The sequence below is a fragment of the Delphinus delphis genome, chromosome 11 (assembly GCF_949987515.2).
Source record: "Delphinus delphis chromosome 11, mDelDel1.2, whole genome shotgun sequence".
In the NCBI taxonomy this organism is placed as follows: Eukaryota; Metazoa; Chordata; class Mammalia; order Artiodactyla; family Delphinidae; genus Delphinus; species Delphinus delphis.
Window position 1 is genome coordinate 87,074,822 of NC_082693.1, and position 17,862 is coordinate 87,092,683.

General features: G+C 42.5%; 1 protein-coding gene across 4 annotated transcripts in view; it reads right to left on the minus strand.

Moving 5' to 3' along the window:
* Nucleotides 1-6,143, minus strand: part of CRY1 (cryptochrome circadian regulator 1) — a 93,840-nt gene extending 87,697 nt beyond the window's left edge. For 2 of the 4 annotated variants that reach the window (XM_060025549.2, XM_060025544.2), the window contains exon 1: nt 5,189-6,143. In XM_060025549.2, coding sequence (XP_059881532.1) covers nt 5,189-5,346 — 158 coding nt within the window. In that variant the 5' untranslated portion in view covers nt 5,347-6,143. The remainder of the gene's footprint in view (nt 1-5,188) is intronic. The other 2 variants (XM_060025545.2, XM_060025548.2) reach the window with 2 other exon arrangements.
* Between the last annotated feature and the right edge of the window lie 11,719 nt (nt 6,144-17,862).

The window sequence follows — 17,862 nt, forward strand, 5'->3', positions numbered from 1 at the left end:
TTGTTCTAGTTCTGTGAAAAATGCCATTGGTACTTTGATCTGTAGAGTGACTTGGGTAGTATAGTCATTTTGACAATATTGATTCTTTCAATCCAAGAATACAGTACATCTTTCCATTTGTTTGTGTCATCTTCAATTTCTTTCATCAGGGTCTTACAGTTTTTGGAGTACAGGTCTTTTGCCTCCTTAGGTCAATTTATTCCTAGGTATTTTATTCTTTTTGATGTGATGGTGAATTCAATTGTTTCCTTAATTTCTCTTTCTGATCTTTCACTGTTACCATATAGAAATGCAACAGATTTCTGCATATTAATTTTGTATCCTGCAACTTTACCAAATTCATTGATAAGCTCTAGTATTTTTCTGGTGGCATCTTCAGGATTTTCTATGTATAGTATCATGTCATCCACAAACAGTGACAGTTTTACTTATTCTGTCCCAATTTGGCTCCCTTTTATTTCTTTTTTCCCCTCTGATCACCGTGGCTAGGACTTCCAAAACCACGTTGAATAAAAGTGGCAAGAGTGGACATCCTTGTCTTTTTCCTAATCTTAGAGGAAATGTTTTCAGCTTTTCATTGATTATGTTAGCTGTGGGTCTGTCATATACGGCCTTTAGTATGTTGAGGTATATTCCCTCTATGCCCACTTTCTGGAGAGTTTTTATCATAACTGGATGTTGAATTTTATCAAAAGCTTTTCCTGCATCTACAGAGATGATCATATGGATTTTATTCTTCAATTTGTTGATGTGGTGTATCATACTGATTGATTTGTGGATACTGAAAAATCTGTGCATCCCTGGGATAAATCTCACTTGATCATGATGTATGATCCTTTTAATGTACGACTGGATTCAGTTTGCTAGTATTTTGTTGAGGACTTTTGCATCTATGTTCATCAGTGATATTGGCCTGTAATTTTTTTGTGTGTGTGGTATCTTTTTCTGATTTTGGTATTAGGGTGATGGTGGCCTCATAGAATGAGTTTGGAAGTGTTCCTTCCTCTGCAGTTTTTTGGAATAGTTTCAGAAAGACAGGTGTTAACTCTTCTCTAAATGTTTGGTGGAATTCACCTGTGAAGCCATCTAGTCCTGGACTTTTGTTGGTTGGGAGCTATTTAATCACCGATTGAATTTCAGTACTTGTAATTGGTCTGTTCATATTTTCTATTTCTTCCTGGTTCAGTCTTAGGAGATTGCACCTTACTAAGAATTTGTTCATTTCTTCTAGGTTGTCCATTTTATTGGCATATAGTTGGTTGTAGTAGTCTCTTATGGTCCTCTGTATTTCTGTGGTGTCCATTGTAACTTCTCCTTTTTCATTTCTAATTTTATTCATTTGGGTCCTCTCCCTTTTTTTTCCTGATGAGTCTGGCTAAAGGTTCATTAATTTTATCTTGTCAAAGAACCAGCTTTTAGTTTCATTGATCTTTTCTACTGTTTTCTTAGTCTCTATTTCATTTATTTTTGCTCTGATCTTTATGATTTCATCCCTTCTGCTAACTTCGGCTTTTGTTTGTTCTTCTTTCTCTAGTTGCTTAAATGAAATGATGGCAACATCAAAAGGTGGTTCTGTTAATTTACTTAGGCAAAATAAATTTTTAAAAATTTGTTTTTCGGTTAAATCCAAAAATCTAGGAAATACTATTGATTAAAGGAAATGGCACAAAGGAAAGAAGACAGAAACCCACAAGACAGCCTGAATGCCAAGCTAAGGAATTTGCACCTTATTCTATGGTCAATGAGTAAATTAATAAAGTTGTTTAAACATAAAATTATTGACTCCTGGAAGTCACTTCATTAACAAACATTAACTGAGTTACTACTATATGAAAAGCACTGTAGTTGGTGCTATGAGAACAAATTAAATAAAATCTCTCCCTCCTTTTTATAACAGACTTCAGTGGAAAACTGTCTCTCTTCATTATTTACATCTTTATCTGTTACTCATCAAGGGCAATATTTAGTAGTTAAAAAAATCCTTTTTAAAAAGGAAAATATGGGACTATTCCTATTATGCTTACAAGTTTTATTTCACTCATTATTTAACAATGTGAGTTGTTGGATGTACAAAGTAAAGCAATATATAACCCCTAATCTACAGAATTTTATAGTTTAGGTTTTATAAACTTATAAAGTACTCTAGAAGAAACTGACTGTAGGCATTTAACTAGATATTATTTACCTAGGACTTCCAATTTAAGAGCAAACAGCAAATAAGCACTTACTACTACCACTCACATTTTAAGCATTTAACTTTTTTTTTTTTTTTTTTTCCCAGTACGCGGGCCTCTCACTGTTGTGGCCTCTCCCGTTGCCGAGCACAGGCTCCGGACGCACAGGCTCCTCGGCATGTGGGATCTTCCCGGACCGGGGCACGAACCCGTGTCCCCTGCATCGGCAGGCGGACTCTCAACCACTGCGTCACCAGGGAAGCCCGCATTTAACATTTTTAAACTAATTTAATCCTCCTAACAATCTTATGAAGAGGGAATCATTACTATATTAAGATATTAATAGATTAAAATATATAACATTTATTATCTTTTTCCAGAATCAACTTTGACACCAATTCTGCTAAGGAAAGTGTTTTATATAGAGTTGCTATATAATTCCCATCAGTACACAAACATGCTGTAATTTCTCCCATCTTAAAAAAAATCCTCTCTTGACTTCATGTTCTCCTCCAGGAACTACACCATTTCTCTGATCCCCCTAGAGGAAAACTTCTTAGAAGAGCTAGTTAGGGCTTCCCTGGTGGCGCAGTGGTTGGGAGTCCACCTGCCGATGCAGGGGACACGGGTTCGTGCCCCGGTCCGGGAAGATCCCACATGCTGCGGAGCGGCTGGGCCTGTGCGCCATGGCCGCTGAGCCTGCGCGTCCGGAGCCTGTGCTCGGCAACGGGAGAGGCCACAACAGTGAGAGGCCTGCGTACCGCAAAAAAAAAAAAAAAAAAAAAAAGAGCTAGCCATTCCCAAAAGGCTTTTCTCTCCGACACTACTGGAACCACTTTAGTCATGATTATGAATGATCTCAAATGCTAAATATGATTTTTAATTTTCAGTCCTCATCTCACTTGACCAGCAACTTGACAAAGGTAAAACACTTTCTTTGAAACACTCTCTCTCCTTCTTTACTTGGCTTCCAAGACACCATACTCTTCTGGGTTTTCTTATCTTCCTAGATGTTCCTTCTCAAATTCCTACGCTGGTTCTTCCACAGGTCCACAATTTCAACACATTTGAGTACCCAAGGCTCAGTTCTTGGACCGCCTCTCTTCTCTATATACACTCATTTTCTTAATGTTCTCATATAGTCTCATGGCTCTACCAGAATGTGCTTCAACAAGACAGGGATTTTTTAGCTATTTTGTTTATACTGAATGCCCTACACCTAAAAGTGTCTGACATGTAGTACATGCATGCCATATACCTGTTCAATGACTGAATGGATTAATAAATGGCTTTAAAAGGTACCTATAAAGTGATGACTCTCTAATTTATACCTCCTGCCTGGATCTCTGTCCTTAACTCCAGATATATCCAACTACCTATCTGCTATCTCTACCTGGATGTGTAATAAACATTTCAAACTTAACCAAGTTCAAAAGAGAACTCAAATCACCCTCTCAATGGCTTCTTCAACTGACCACTTAGCAAAGAGCAGTTCCATCCTTCTAGTTTCTCAAGTCAAATTTTGAAATCATTCCTAATTCCTTCTCTTTCTCTCACACCATATATCCAATCTGTCAATAAATTCTGTGAATCCTGCCTTCAAAATATACTCAGCACTTGACTACTTGTCACCATGTCCACCACAATCACTATGGTCCAAGTCATTATCATATCTCACCTGGATGAATGCAATGGACTCCTAACTGGTCTTACTGCTTTTTGTCCACCTCCATCCCACAATCTGAGTCTGTTCTCAGAACCGCAGCCAGAGAAGTTTTTTAAAAACTTACGTCAAATCACATCACTTCTCTGCTCATAATCCTACAATTATTCCCACTTTGCTGTGAGTAAAAGCCCAAATCGTGACAACTGCCTATAAAGCTCTACTCAATCTGGCCCTATTACATCTCTGACCTCATCTACTACTTTTCCTCTCACTTATTCTGCTCCAGCCATATTGGTTTCTTCTGTTGTTCCTTCCAAAGGTTAAGCATATTTCCAACTCAGGTTCTTTTCTCTTACTGTTCCTTCTCCCTGGAATGCTTTTCCCTAGATATCTGTAATCCATTACTTGCTTCATCATCTTGCTCAACTGTAACTTTCTCTGAGTTTTTCCCTATCACCATATTTTAAACTGCTACTCCAACCCCGACCCCTTGTATTTTTCATCCCTTTTATCTCTATTTCTGCAAATCCTTTATCGCCACTAAATACTATATGCTTTCTGGGACATGTGCTTGAAAAGCACAAGAAGTTCTATCTGTTTCATTCACTACCGTATCCCTAGTGTTTAAAGCAGTGCCTGGTATACAGTAGGTGATCAATAATCTGTTGAAAGAACGGTTTCATTTCCACCAGGGGGCCTAACAATCCTCTAGCTTGGCGTTTCAGGAAAAGATCATAAAGCTTCTCTACGATTTCTTCCAGTGCTCTGAATCCTAGAAGGATTATACATTGCCTAGAAAGAAAAACTGTGCTTGTCTAGTCAACCACAAGGAGGAGTGGAGAGGGAGAGCCGAGCAAAGAGAAATGTTTCCCTTGCTTTGCCTGTGGCAACCTCATGGTGGAAGAAAACCGGATTTGGAGGCGACTCTACTGAATGATTTTCTCCATACTATGAGTTAACTAGACACACACAAACGCAAACATTAAAAACCGCAATCCCTTCAAACGTCACAAAGAGGCCAAGGAAATCAACCCACGGGCCACTGAGAACTGGACGGGTGTTTCTTTAACTCCAGCACTAAGCACTCCATAAATCCACGGTAAGAGTTCCCATTAGTGCAGAGCCACGGAACTCACACCTTAAGGCCAAGGTGTTCCAGGCTGCCAGCACAGCACTCTCTGTCCAGAGGACTATTAAATCCGTTCTATTTAATACTTAAAGCACCTGCAGTAATTAAAACGGCATAGGCAAGCCGGTGCCAGGTCTAAATTCTCAGGTCTGGCCGATCGCATGTGAAGTCTTGATTCAGCAAACAGCGAAACCAATTTCCCACGGGATTTTGACTCACCGCCACCTGTTGATGCCAACATTGGAGGAGCCGGCGAACCAGGGGTCGAGGATGTAGACGCAGCGGATGGTGTCGGCGCCCTGAATACACTCCTTCAGGGCAGGATTGTCGTGAAGCCGAAGCCCCTTTCGGAACCAGTGCACAGCATTCACCCCCATCCCGGGGACGCGGCGGGTGGCGGGGAGCCGCCGAGCTCCTCCGCGGAGAAATTCAGGGCAGGGGCGTCCGGCTCATAACCGACACCTCCGGTCGCAGGAGAATCGCCGCACCCAAGGAGTGAGGAAAGGGCGGCAGAGGGGAGGGAAGGAAAAAATGAGTCCGAGGAGGGGACGGGAGAGGGAGAGGGCGCTGGCGGCGCAGCTGGAAGATGAATGGAGGTTGCCCAGTCAGCGGAGTCCGGGTATGACGCCTTTAGGAGCCGGCACCCGCCGCCACCTCCTGGACGAGACGCATAACTTCGAGGGCCCCGGACCGGCGGAGGCTGAGCAAGTTCAACAAAATCGAGCCGACACGACGGCCCGAGCGGGCGCGGGCAGCCCCAGGAGGTTCGTCACGGAAACCTAGCCCCACCGAGGCGGCCCCCGAGGAGCAGACGGCCCGCCTGAGGCGAGTCGCCGACAGGAATGAGAGAGAATTTAGCCACTGTCGGCCACGCTGCCTCTCGGCCCGGGAAAGAGGAGTGAGGACGGAGCACGGAGGCGGTGGTCGAGGCCGCTGGACGGTTGCCGGCCGGTGACCGGTCCCGAGGCTGGCCGGGTGACTCCGCCGCCACCGCCGCGTCAGCGGCCTCGGCCCCGCCCTCGGCTCCTCATTGGAGGGGGCACTCCCCACGTGACCACCGGCACCTCACGTTTCTGAAGTGTGTTTACTACAGCAGCTCTGGGGAATCTGCTTGCACTTCAGTCGCTTCTACGGGGCGACAGCTGCTCCATCTCAAAACGGTCTATCCTCGCCCAGACGCTAGACATTCTCCCTCTGCCCCTTTTCTCGGCTGACTGGTTGGTGTTGCCTGGAAGCGCCCACTGTGAGCAGAGGCCCCATGTGAGAGAAGGCTTAGCCCCGCCCTCGAGGGCCGTGAACGTCCACCGTTGGCTGAGGTTCGCCGAGACCCGGATGAGCACGGGTATGCGGGGAGCTCGCGAGCGCGCGCTCTGCTCTGGAAGGCGCGCTTGCGCTCTCGCTGCGTTCCAGTGGGAAGGAGGGCGGGGCCGGGGGTGGTTGGAGCGGGTTCCGGGATTCCTCCCGCGGGGTTCACGGAGCCCTGGAGACAGCCTGGTGTCTTCCAGGAGTCGGCGGGGCAGCCGGGCGGGGAGTGAGGGCAGGATGGGTTGGAAAGAGCAAAGTAGGAGGCTCCACGTAGACTTGGAGCCCAAACCATGTGCTTCCATCCAGCTTTAGCTGGAGACCCCAGCTCTACTTTGGAGTGTGTAGAGCTGGCGCCCTTCTTCTTGCGGCCCTCGCGGCATGGCACCCTTGCATGTGCTCTGGGGAAGAGGAGTAGCTGGCGGGTGCCAGGCATCCGTGGAATTCCTTAATATCGTCAACATGTCAGCCCTAGTTTCTTACACTTAGTGTGGTTTGCAGGGCTCTTCGTAATAGAATCTTTGCCTACCTTCCTGGGGACAATGAACTTAAGGCCATGCCATTCCTTAGACATGCAATGACCTTATATTCATTCAACAATCACTTACTGAATGAAACTGGCACTTTTCGAAGTGCTGCAGATACAAGGGAGAAAGAGACAAATATCTCAGCCCTCACAGAGTTCACAATCTGTCTGTTAACCTTTATATGTTCTATTTTTCCCTCTATAAAATGCTCTTCTTTAGAATCTGCTGCTCACTACAACCACCTTTGAGGTGGTTGTTATAGATTGAGTTGTGTACCTCTAAAATTCATATAAGCCCTAGTACCTGTGAATGTGACCTTATTTGGAAATAAGGTCTTTGCAGATGAGGTCATTAGGGGACCAAATCCAATGACTGGTATCTTAAAAAGGGGGAAATTTGGATGCAACACAGACCCACACACAGAGAGAAGGCCATGTGAAGATTGGAGTTATACTGCCACAAACCGAAGACCTACTCGAAGCTAGGAGAGTGGCCTGGAACAGATCCTTCCCTAGTGCCTTCAGAGGGAGAATGGCCCTGCCAACACTTTGATTTCCGACTTCCGGCCTCCAGAACTGTGAGATGATAAATTCCTGTTGTTCTAAGCCACTCATTTTGTGGTACATCACTACAGCAGCTCTAGCAAACTAATACAGCTGTAATGTAAATTTAGTCCTCCAGTGAGCCAATATGTCTGGATAGACTTCCCTAACCCTGCTTTTGTTGCCGTAGGGAGGGCATAGCATCTTCTTTTTAGTTTCTTAACATTTAAAATTATATAGTATATGAAAACCTGTTGTTCACTATGAAGTATTAAACAGTTATTTTTATCAGTGGGGATGAGCCTCGGTTAATTACCACACCCAGGGTCCCATCACTTTTGCAGAGGATGTGGCAAACAGAGCTGTGCACTCATTTGGATTGCCTCATACTCCAGGGCCTATTGTACTTGTAAAACTACAGTGTTTCTAGTTCATATTTCATTTTAGGCAGTTTGAAAGTAAGCGGATTCTGGGACTTAACCTGGTGGTCCAGTGGTTAAGACTCCGTGCTCCCAATGCAGGGGGCCTGGATTCAATTCCTGGTCAGGGAACTAGATCCTGCATGCCACAACTAAAGATCCTGCATGCCACAACTGAGACCCAGCACAGACAAATAAATAAATAAATATTAAGACAAAAACAAACGAAAAAAAGTAAGCAGATTTTGTCTAGAGACGTAAGAATTATTTTAAGCATCTAAGTGTAACAGTGGGAGGTAGAGAGAGAATATTGATTTGTGTGGAGTTGCCTTATGTTTGCCAGTTGTCCATTCAATAGATGTTTTTTTTTTAACAGACGGCTGTATGTGGGTGGGTGTATAACTTTCATTTACACATGAAAGTACTAACTTATTATGAAAATGTCAGTACTGTCAACTGTGCATTCCTCAAAGAGTAAAGGTTTTTTATGGCATGTAGGTTGTTCTTTAATATATTTTTGTAAGCATTTAATAAAAGCTATGACTTATTGATTACCAACTATATGCCAGGCACTTTATATAGGTTATTATTAACCCTCAGAATAATCTTATAAGGCAGCTTATTATTTGTGCCTTTGCAGATGAAGACGCTAAAGCTCAGAAATACAAATACGTAGAAAAACCAGATGAAAAACCAAGACTGTTTCTGAGCCCAAAGCTCTTTCCTTATCACATACCATCACTGACACCACCACTCCCTTTCTTTTTCAGAATGAGTGTATATGTATGAAGAAGGAAAGAAGGGATGGGGAGCATTGCTGGGAATCTCTTGTGAAATTCTGTTTGGCTCCTACATCCTGGTGGTAGAAAGAGTATGGGACTAAGAGGAAGACACTGGGTTATATCTGAGCTCGCCGTTAATTAGTTAATGATCTTGAGCTAGTCATCTAGGCTTTCCTGGCTTGCTTAATTCATATGTAAAATGGGGGGATTGAAATAGATTTCTAAGTTTGCTATACTATTTTAAAATTCTAGGATTCTATAAGCACAGCCCTGTCATGTGCTCAAAAATATCTATGAAGAGTCCTATTAAACGTTCTTTTAACTGCCCACAGTGTTAGAAAAATCAGTATCTCTTTGATTTCATAAGCACCCTTGATAAAACTGTGTCAGCCTCTAAATTGCAAGGCTGTGTTCTCCCTTGACCCTGTCTTGTAGAGGTGATTTTGGGCGTGTGTTATCAACACACAAATAATGAAGGAGTAGACAGTGTGATCAGCTCCCTCAGTCTTGGTGTGATGTGAATATTAGGCTAATAGTCCCTGGCTGAGTGACCCCCCCAGCACTGGAGTCTTTGGAGGGATTGAATTTAAATGTGTTAAGGGATCTTTTTTTAAATTGAAGTAACATTGGTTTATAACATTACATGAGTTTCACGTGTATAATGTTATATTTTGACTTCTATATATACTACAGTGTGCTCACCACCAAAAGTTTAGTTTCCATCCATCACCATACAGTTGACCCCCTTTACCCATTTTGCCTTCCCCCAGGATCGTCATTATTTTAATGTCATTCTCATATGAATATAAAATGAACACATGTCAAAGATTTCACTAAACTTGTTAATTAATGAGGGAACCAGTACGATGTTACAATGAAATAAAAGGAGATTCCAAAGAGCAGTTATACATGTAGGCCATCAGGAATGCTAAAAGTAAATTTGCTTAATATATGCAAAACACTTCTACAGAGGCGTTGGGGGGAGGGAAATCAATTTCACTTTCACAGGAAAAATCCACTTACATGTCCATAGTTAACATTCCTTTGCATTGCATCGTTTATCTACAATTTACAGAGCTGTAAAATAGTTTAAAGATAATGACAGACAGAGAATAACTTGAAGGGTGTCCCAGACAAGAGACCTAGTGATCTTTTTTGCCCATTTCAAAGTCATTCATAATTTTTGTCACCTCCTGGAAGAGGTCTCCCCTGTCAGCCCATTCTAAAAAGGACCCCTTCTTAGTTTCTATTATAGTCCCCTGTTTACTTTCATCATAGCACCGATTGTTATCTGTATTTTTTTGGTTGTTTACTTATTTACTGTCAGGCAATCTATGCCTGCCCCAATCCCATATGCAAACTCCAGGAGGGCAGATATTTTGGTCTATCGTGTTCCTCATTATACCCTTAGCATATGCCACAGTGCCCAGTACCCAACAGACTCTCAATCAATGTTCTTCTACAGACCGTGATAACACCCAGTTGATCACATGAACGCTGTACATCATCCACATGTCAGTTATCAACTTATTGCCTCTCAGCTCCAAATTCACCTTTTGTGCTTCCTCTGTGTTAATGGAACTAAACTCTGTAAGGATTTCTCCTTCACCACTGGCACCATGTTAAACATTGCCAGTAGAGGGTGCTGGAGGGAAACTGAAAGAGGAAGGGGCTTCTCTTCCTGGTTCTGGTATGCTTGGTTTCTTTGTTGTTCCACTGATGCCGCAGGCACTTGGGGGAGGAACATACATCAGGCTCTTAGGCTCTCTGGCTCTCCGTATCCACAGGTTCCACATCCACAGATTCAACCAACTGCAGATCAAAAATATTAAAAAAAAAAAAAAGATTCCAGAGCTTCCCTGGTGGCGCAGTGGTTGAGAGTCCGCCTGCCGATGCAGGGGACACGGGTTCGTGCCTGGGTCCGGGAAGGTCCCACATGCCGCGGAGCGGCTGGGTCCGTGAGCCATGGCCGCTGAGCCTGCGTGTCCGGAGCCTGTGCTCCGCAACGGGAGAGGCCACAACAGTGAGAGGCCCGCGTACTGCAAAAAAAAAAAAAAAAAAAGATTCCAGAAAGTTTCAAAAAGCTAAACTTGAATTTGCTGTGCACAGGCAACTATTTACATATAATTTACACTGTATTTATTTCTATTTACACAGCATTTACTTTGAATTGTAAGTAATTTAGAGCTGGTTTAAAGTATACAGGAGGATGTGTGTGGGTTATATGCAAATACTGCACCATTTTATAGAAGGGACTCAAGCATCTGCAGATTTTGGTATCCTGGCAGGGGGCAAATGGGAAATGAGTGCCGTATGAGAAAGATAATTATCTATCTTTTCTAAAATAAGAAGATAATATCTCACCTACCCTTTTTGGATTAACTCCAGATTCCTAGATAAGCTTAGAGTGATCTGAGAGTAGAAGAGACTTGCCAACTTTCCATCTGAAATCTGGAGGCTGACCCCTCACGGAAGTCCCATTACCACTTTACTGTGACCCAGCCCAAAAGCCCATGAGGGATGCTATTGGACAGAGAGGGCCTGGGGAGCCCTGCCAACCATCCTGCTGGCTAAGAGAACAGCTGGAGTTTTCTAGACATCCCCTCTTCCTTAGAGGGCTTCCTTAGAGTTAGCTGAAAGACAAAACCAGTTAACCAAGGGGTTTTGCTAAAGGGTACAGCATGTGCAAAATGTCACAAGATATTGTGACCAAGGACTAGATGGGGATGTGGGCATCTCAACAGATGTCATCCTGGAGAGATAACGACATCTGAGGACCAGACAGGATGAGACATTCAGCAGATGTCAGTGTTGGCAAGTAAGGAATGACAGATCAACACTCCTTTGCACTGTCCTTTAAATATCTGGGAACTTAAATGCTACCCTAAAGAGAAGCAGAGAAAAGGAGATTTTTTTTTTTTTAAATTGATTGATTTTAAACTTGGGATGACAGGAAAATCCTGAATTGACCAAGAAAATCTGGAATTGACCAGACCAGTTTTCAACCAGTGAGCAGACTGAGACCTTAAGATAGAAACTACGTTTAGCTATAGAAAAATAAAGACAGTTACTTTTGGACCATGATTTGTGGACTGAAAAAATGTTATACTTGCTACAAAATCCAGCCAATTATTATAGAAACTCCAAAGACCTTACACAAGCTATCTGGACGTGGAATCTGGTCTGCATCCCTATTCCTCTCACTCTCCCACTTACTCTCTCCTTGCTGTTCCTCAAGCAGGCCAAGAATGCTTCAAGAACTTTGTACTTGCTGTTTGCCTGGAATGTTGTGACCCAAGATATTCTCATAAATCCTTCCTCATTTCCTTCAGGTGTCTGTCCCAGTGTCACTTCCTTGGGGTGGCCTTTCCTGTCTACTGTAACTATACTTATCATTCTAAAATCCCCTCACCCACATTTATGTTTCTTCTAGTACTCATCGGTATATGAATTATATATTTATCTATTTGGTTACATGTCCATATTAGTCAGCTTGGGCTGCTACAACAAAATACCATAGACTGGTGACTTAAACAATATATTTTCTCACAATTCTAGAGGCTGGAAGTCCAAGATCAAGGTGCTAGCATGGTCGGGTTCTGGTGACAGCCCTCCTCCTGGTTTGCAGACTACCTTCTGTTGTATCCTCACATGGCAGGGAGAGAGAGAGGGAGATGGAAAGATGGGGAGAGAGAACTATCTGGTGTCTCTTCTTATAAGGACACTAATCCTATTGGTTCAGGGCCCTATACTTATGACCTTATTTAACCTTAAATACTTCCAGGAAGACCCTACCCCCACCTCCAAATACAGACACTTTGGGGGTCAGGGCTTCAACTTACGAATTTTGGGGGGACACATTTCAGTCCACTCTATAGAGTAAGCCCCATGCTGTGGGCTGGAATGTTTGTGTGTGTCTCCCCCCTCCCTGCCCCCAAATTCATATGTTGAAATCCTAATCCCCCTCATGAATGGGATTAGTGATTTATAAAGGAGGCTCCCAGGAGCTCCCTAACCCCTTCCACCACCTGAGGGCACAGTGAAAAGTCGGCAGTCTGCAAGTGGGAAGAGGGCCTTCCCCCAGAGCCTGTGCTGGCACCCTGATCTTGGACTTCCAGTCTCTAGAACTGTGAGGGATAAATTTTTGATGTTTGTAACCTATCTAGTCTGTGGTATTTTGTTATAGCAACCCAAAGGAAGTAAGACACCCCACAGTATTTATAGAGTGAATGAATGGATAAATACCCTAAACAATATTAATAATATCCAAGATCAATTCAGTCCTTAATATGTGCCAGACACAGAACTACTATAGTAGGCACTGTGCTAAGAGCCTTAGGTATGTGATTTAATTTTCACAACAGCCGTATAAAGTAGATATCACTGTTCCCGTTTTACAGATGAGAAAACTGGGGCCCAAAGTTAAGGCCTCATAACTTGCCCTCAAAAGTGGAAAAGGCAGGAAGCAAACCCAAGTTCTCCCAACTCCAGAGGCTGTGGGTTGCCCATCATACTCTCCTGCTCTCACTGCTCTGGCATTTAGGTGCTTTCATATAGATGCAGGACAAGGACTATCAGAGTATGGGGAGAAGGCTGAGTATTTCTGGTTAAGATGAATCTGGGTAGGGTTTTTGTAGAAAGTAGCATTTGCACGGGGAAAAAAAATTAAAGAAATGAATAAAGGATTCCAAAGGAGTAGATAATTGTGCAATATAAAGCAATATATTTATTTAAAATAAGACACTGATGAAAGAAATTTCATGTGCTATAAGACACTGATGAAAGAAATTAAAGATGATACAAACAGATGGAGAGATATACCATGCTTTTGGATTGGAACAAATCAATATTGTGAAAATGACTATACTACCCAAAGCAATCTACAGATTCAGTGCAATCCCTATCAAATTACCAATAGCAGAACTAGAACAAAAAATTTCACTATTTGTATGGAAATGCAAAAGACCCCGAATAGCCAAAGCAATCTTGAGAAAGAAAAACGGAGCTGGAGGAATCAGACTCCCTGACTTCAAACTATATGACTAAACTATATGACTAAACTATACTAAACTATACTAAAGCTACAGTAATGAAGACAGTATGGTACTGGCACAAAAACAGAAATATAGATCACTGGAACAGGATAGAAAGCCCAGAGATAAACCCACACACATATGGTCACCTTATTTTTGATAAAGGAGGCAAGAAGATACAATGGAGAAAAGACAGCCTCCTCGATAAGTGGTGCTGGGAAAACTGGACAGCCACATGTAAAAGAATGAAATTAGAACACTCCCTAACACCATACACAAAAATAAACTCAAAATGGATTAAAGACCTAAATGTAAGGCCAAACACTATAAAACTCTTAGAGGAAGACATAGGCAGAACACTCTATGATGTAAATCACAGCAAGATCCTTTTTGACCCACCTCCTAGAGAAATGGAAATAAAAACAAAAATAAACAAATGGGACCTAATGAAACTTAAAAGCTTTTGCACAATAAACAAGACGAAAAGACAATCCTCAGAATGGGAGAAAATATTTACAAAGGATTAATCTCCAAAATTTACAAGCAGCTCATGCAGCTCAATATCAAAAAAACAAACAACCCAATCCAAAAATGGGCAGAAGACCTAAATAGACATTTCTCCAAAGAAGATATACAGGTTGCCAACAAACACATGAAAGGATGCTCAACATCACTAATCATTAGAGAAATGCAAATCAAAACTACAATGAGGTATCACCTCACACCAGTCAGAATGGCCATCATCAAAAAATCTACAAACAATAAACACTGGAGAGGGTATGGAGAAAAGGGAACCCTCTTGCATTGTTGGTGGGAATGTAAATTGATATAGCTACTATAGAGAACAGTATGGAGGTTCCTTAAAAAACTAAAAGTAGAACTACCATACGTCCCAGCAATCCCACTACTGGGCATATACCCTGAGAAAACCATAATTCGAAAAGAGTCATGTACCACAATGTCCATTGCAGCTCTATTTACAATAGCCAGGAGATAGAAGCAACCGAAGTGTCCATCAACAGACGAGTGGATAAAGAAGATGTGGCACATATATACAATGGAATATTACTCAGCCATAAAAAGAAATGAAATTGAGTTATTTGTAGTGAGGTGGATGGACCTAGAGTCTGTCAGACAGAGTGAAGTAAGTCAGAAAGAAAACCAAATACCGTATGCTAACACATATATATGGAATCTAAAAAAAAAATGGTTTTGAAGAACCTAGGGGCAGGACAAGAATAAAGACGCAGATGTAGAGAATGGAGTTGAGGACACGGGGAGGGGGAAGGGTATGCTGGAACAAAGTGAGAGAGTGGCATGGACTTATATATACTACCAAACGTAAAACAGATAGCTAGTGGGAAGCAGCCGCATAGCACAAGGAGATCAGCTCGATGCTTTGCGACCACCTAGAGGGGTGGGATAGGGAGGGTGGGAGGGAGGGAGACGCAAGAGGGAGGAGATATGGGGATACATGTATATGTATCGCTGATTCACTGTATTATAAAACAGGAACTAACACAATTGTAAAGCAATTATACTCCAATAAAGATGTTATAAATAAATAAATACAGTGTTCATGTGGTAAAGTAAGTGTATAGAGGAAAAACAGTTGTCAAGTATAAATTGAAAACCTAGTGAACAGTGACAGGAACCTGGAGGGTACTTGCTATAACTGCAACATCAGCATAGGAGGGCAGAGATGGAAAGAAAGGGCAGAAAGATCGCACTGAATTGTGCTGCATATTACTCAGAGCTATCAATGTGCTTTTAAAGGACCCATCTCCACAATTCTTTAGCATTTGATGAAGAATAATCCAGCCACTCCTGGGGTTGCTGTGTTGAGATGGTAGCACTTAGAGAAGGGTCAGGGTAGAAAAGTGGATTTAGGAGTTGCTTCATAAGTTAATCAAGGCCAAAAAAGTTCTGGTAGGAACTCTTTAAAGAAAATACTCATAAATGACAAGTGTTATGAACTCAAGGCAGAAGAGGGAAGAGCAAGTCTTTTGTCCTTAAAGCTAGATTTTTAAGTAAGAATAGTTAGCAGACAAGATTGAGGCAAGTGGGAAGAGGCAAGGTGTGGGAACAGGCATTACCCAACCTGGAACTTCCCTGACCCCAACCTCTCAGAATTACTGGAAAGCAAATTTGCCTGGGGCAACCACCTGGTGATGCCAGCTGGTGGCTAGTGCAAGAACTACAGGCAGTTCTACAAGAATCCATATGTATGTTCAGAAAAATCTCCATTCTGCAAAGAAGCACAGTTAAAACAACGTCTTATGGAAAATATTTGGTTGAGCCAGACCACTTAAAACGTATGCAACTTAATAACCACAGCACTAACAACGACAGAAAAACCCCGATCCTAATAAAAATACAATTAAAAGACAAGTTTAACACCTATAAAGAAATAAGTAATTAGGGACTTCCCTGATGGTCCAGTGGGTAGGACTCTGTGCTCCCAATGCAGAGGGCCCGGGTTCCATTCTTGGTCAGGGAACTAGGTCCTGCATGCATGCCACAACTAAGAGCCCGCATGCTGCAACTAAAGATCCTGCATGATGCAGCGAAGATGCCAAGTGCCGCACCTAAGACCCGGCACAGCCACAATAAATAAATAAATATTAAAAAATGAAATGAGTAATTAAATATTGGGCTTTACTTTTAAAAAAATGAAGCTAGCTTGATGTAAAGGGTATAAGAACAGGTTGAATACACACAACTATATATAAAATAGATACCTAATAAGGACCAACTGTATAGCACAGGGAACTCTATACAGTAGTCTGTAATGACAAGTATGGGAAAAGAATCTAAAAAAGTGTGGATATATGTATATGTATAACTGAGTCACTTTGCTGTACAGCAGAAACTAACAACATTGTAAATCAACACTGTACTCCAATAAAAATTAAAAAAAATAAAGAACAGGTTGAGGCTATCGATTTATGAAGACAAGAATTCAATATACAAAAATGAGGTAGAATTCCACCTCTTAGACTGAGGATGTGGCTAAATCAAGGCAAGAGAAAAACATGGGATGAATCATCAGTATTCTATACAGTACTGTATTTCTCTGTGGCTTGCGTGTGCATCTATGTTGCCATTCGTCTGTTGTTACTTAGTGGAACAAAGTGGAGAAATTTTCGTGGAAGAAAACATTAACCTACTGGGTAAAATTTCATATGAGTCAACACAACTTTTGCCTATCACTGACATCATTTCTCTATTAGACAATCACATATAGGCTAATTTGCATGTCAGAAACACTTGTAGTGGAAGAGCTTGTAAGTCACTTTCCCTTCCCCAACAGTCAAGGAGAGCTTCACCTACTGAGCATTCTCCCCACCAATCAATCCCCCACACTCCGCTCCCATGCTCACATTTCCTCCAGTATTCGAAACTTAATTCCACCTCAGGCAAGCTCTTTATCACGCTTATTTAGCTGCTATGAATCTCAGACCACACAGCCATGTGTACAGAAAAAATGATTTTCTACAAATCAGCTTGATTTCTCATGTCATGCTTCTACTCTGCCAAGTTGACAGGAAATTTATCACAGTCATTCTTGGAGCTTTCATATCTCTTCCTGGGAGTCATGGCAAGGTTATGTGGCCTCATGCAGGACCCACATTTTGGGGGTCCTCAGTCTACTGTCCATACTGGCCTCTGCAGAGATGGCTATTGTCGCTTTCATGTGGTCCTTTAAGATCTGGGTGCTGTCTACCAATTTTTGTGCTTCACTTACAGAATGATGGTTTGTTTTTTGCTGCTGGAATCTCCCCCAACCCTGGCCAGGCAGCCACTTCCCTAGGTTACCACTCCAACCCTCTGAGGCCTTGCCACCTCCTTGGGGCACTGCCACCAAGAGGCATGTAGGATCCCTGCTTCTCCTCCACTGCTAGGGACATCTCTTCTTTTTTAAAAGAAATTTATTTATTTATTTTTGGCTGTGTTGGGTCTTCATTGCTGTGCATGGGGCTCTTTTCTAGTTGTGGTGAGCAGGCTTCTCACTGCAGTATCCTCTTTTGTTGCAGAGCATGGGCTCTAGGCACGCAGGCTTCAGTAGTTGTGGCACGTGGCCTCAGTAGTTGTGGCTCGTGGGCTCTAGAGCGCAGGCTCAGTAGTTGTGGCACACGGGCTTAACTGCTCTGCGGCATGTGGGATCCTCCCAGACCAGAGTTTGAACCCGTGTCCCCTGTGTTGGCAGGTGGATTCTTAACCATTGTGCCACCAGGGAAGCCTGGACGTCTCTTCTTAGACCCTGGTAATCTGAATCCCTCTTCTT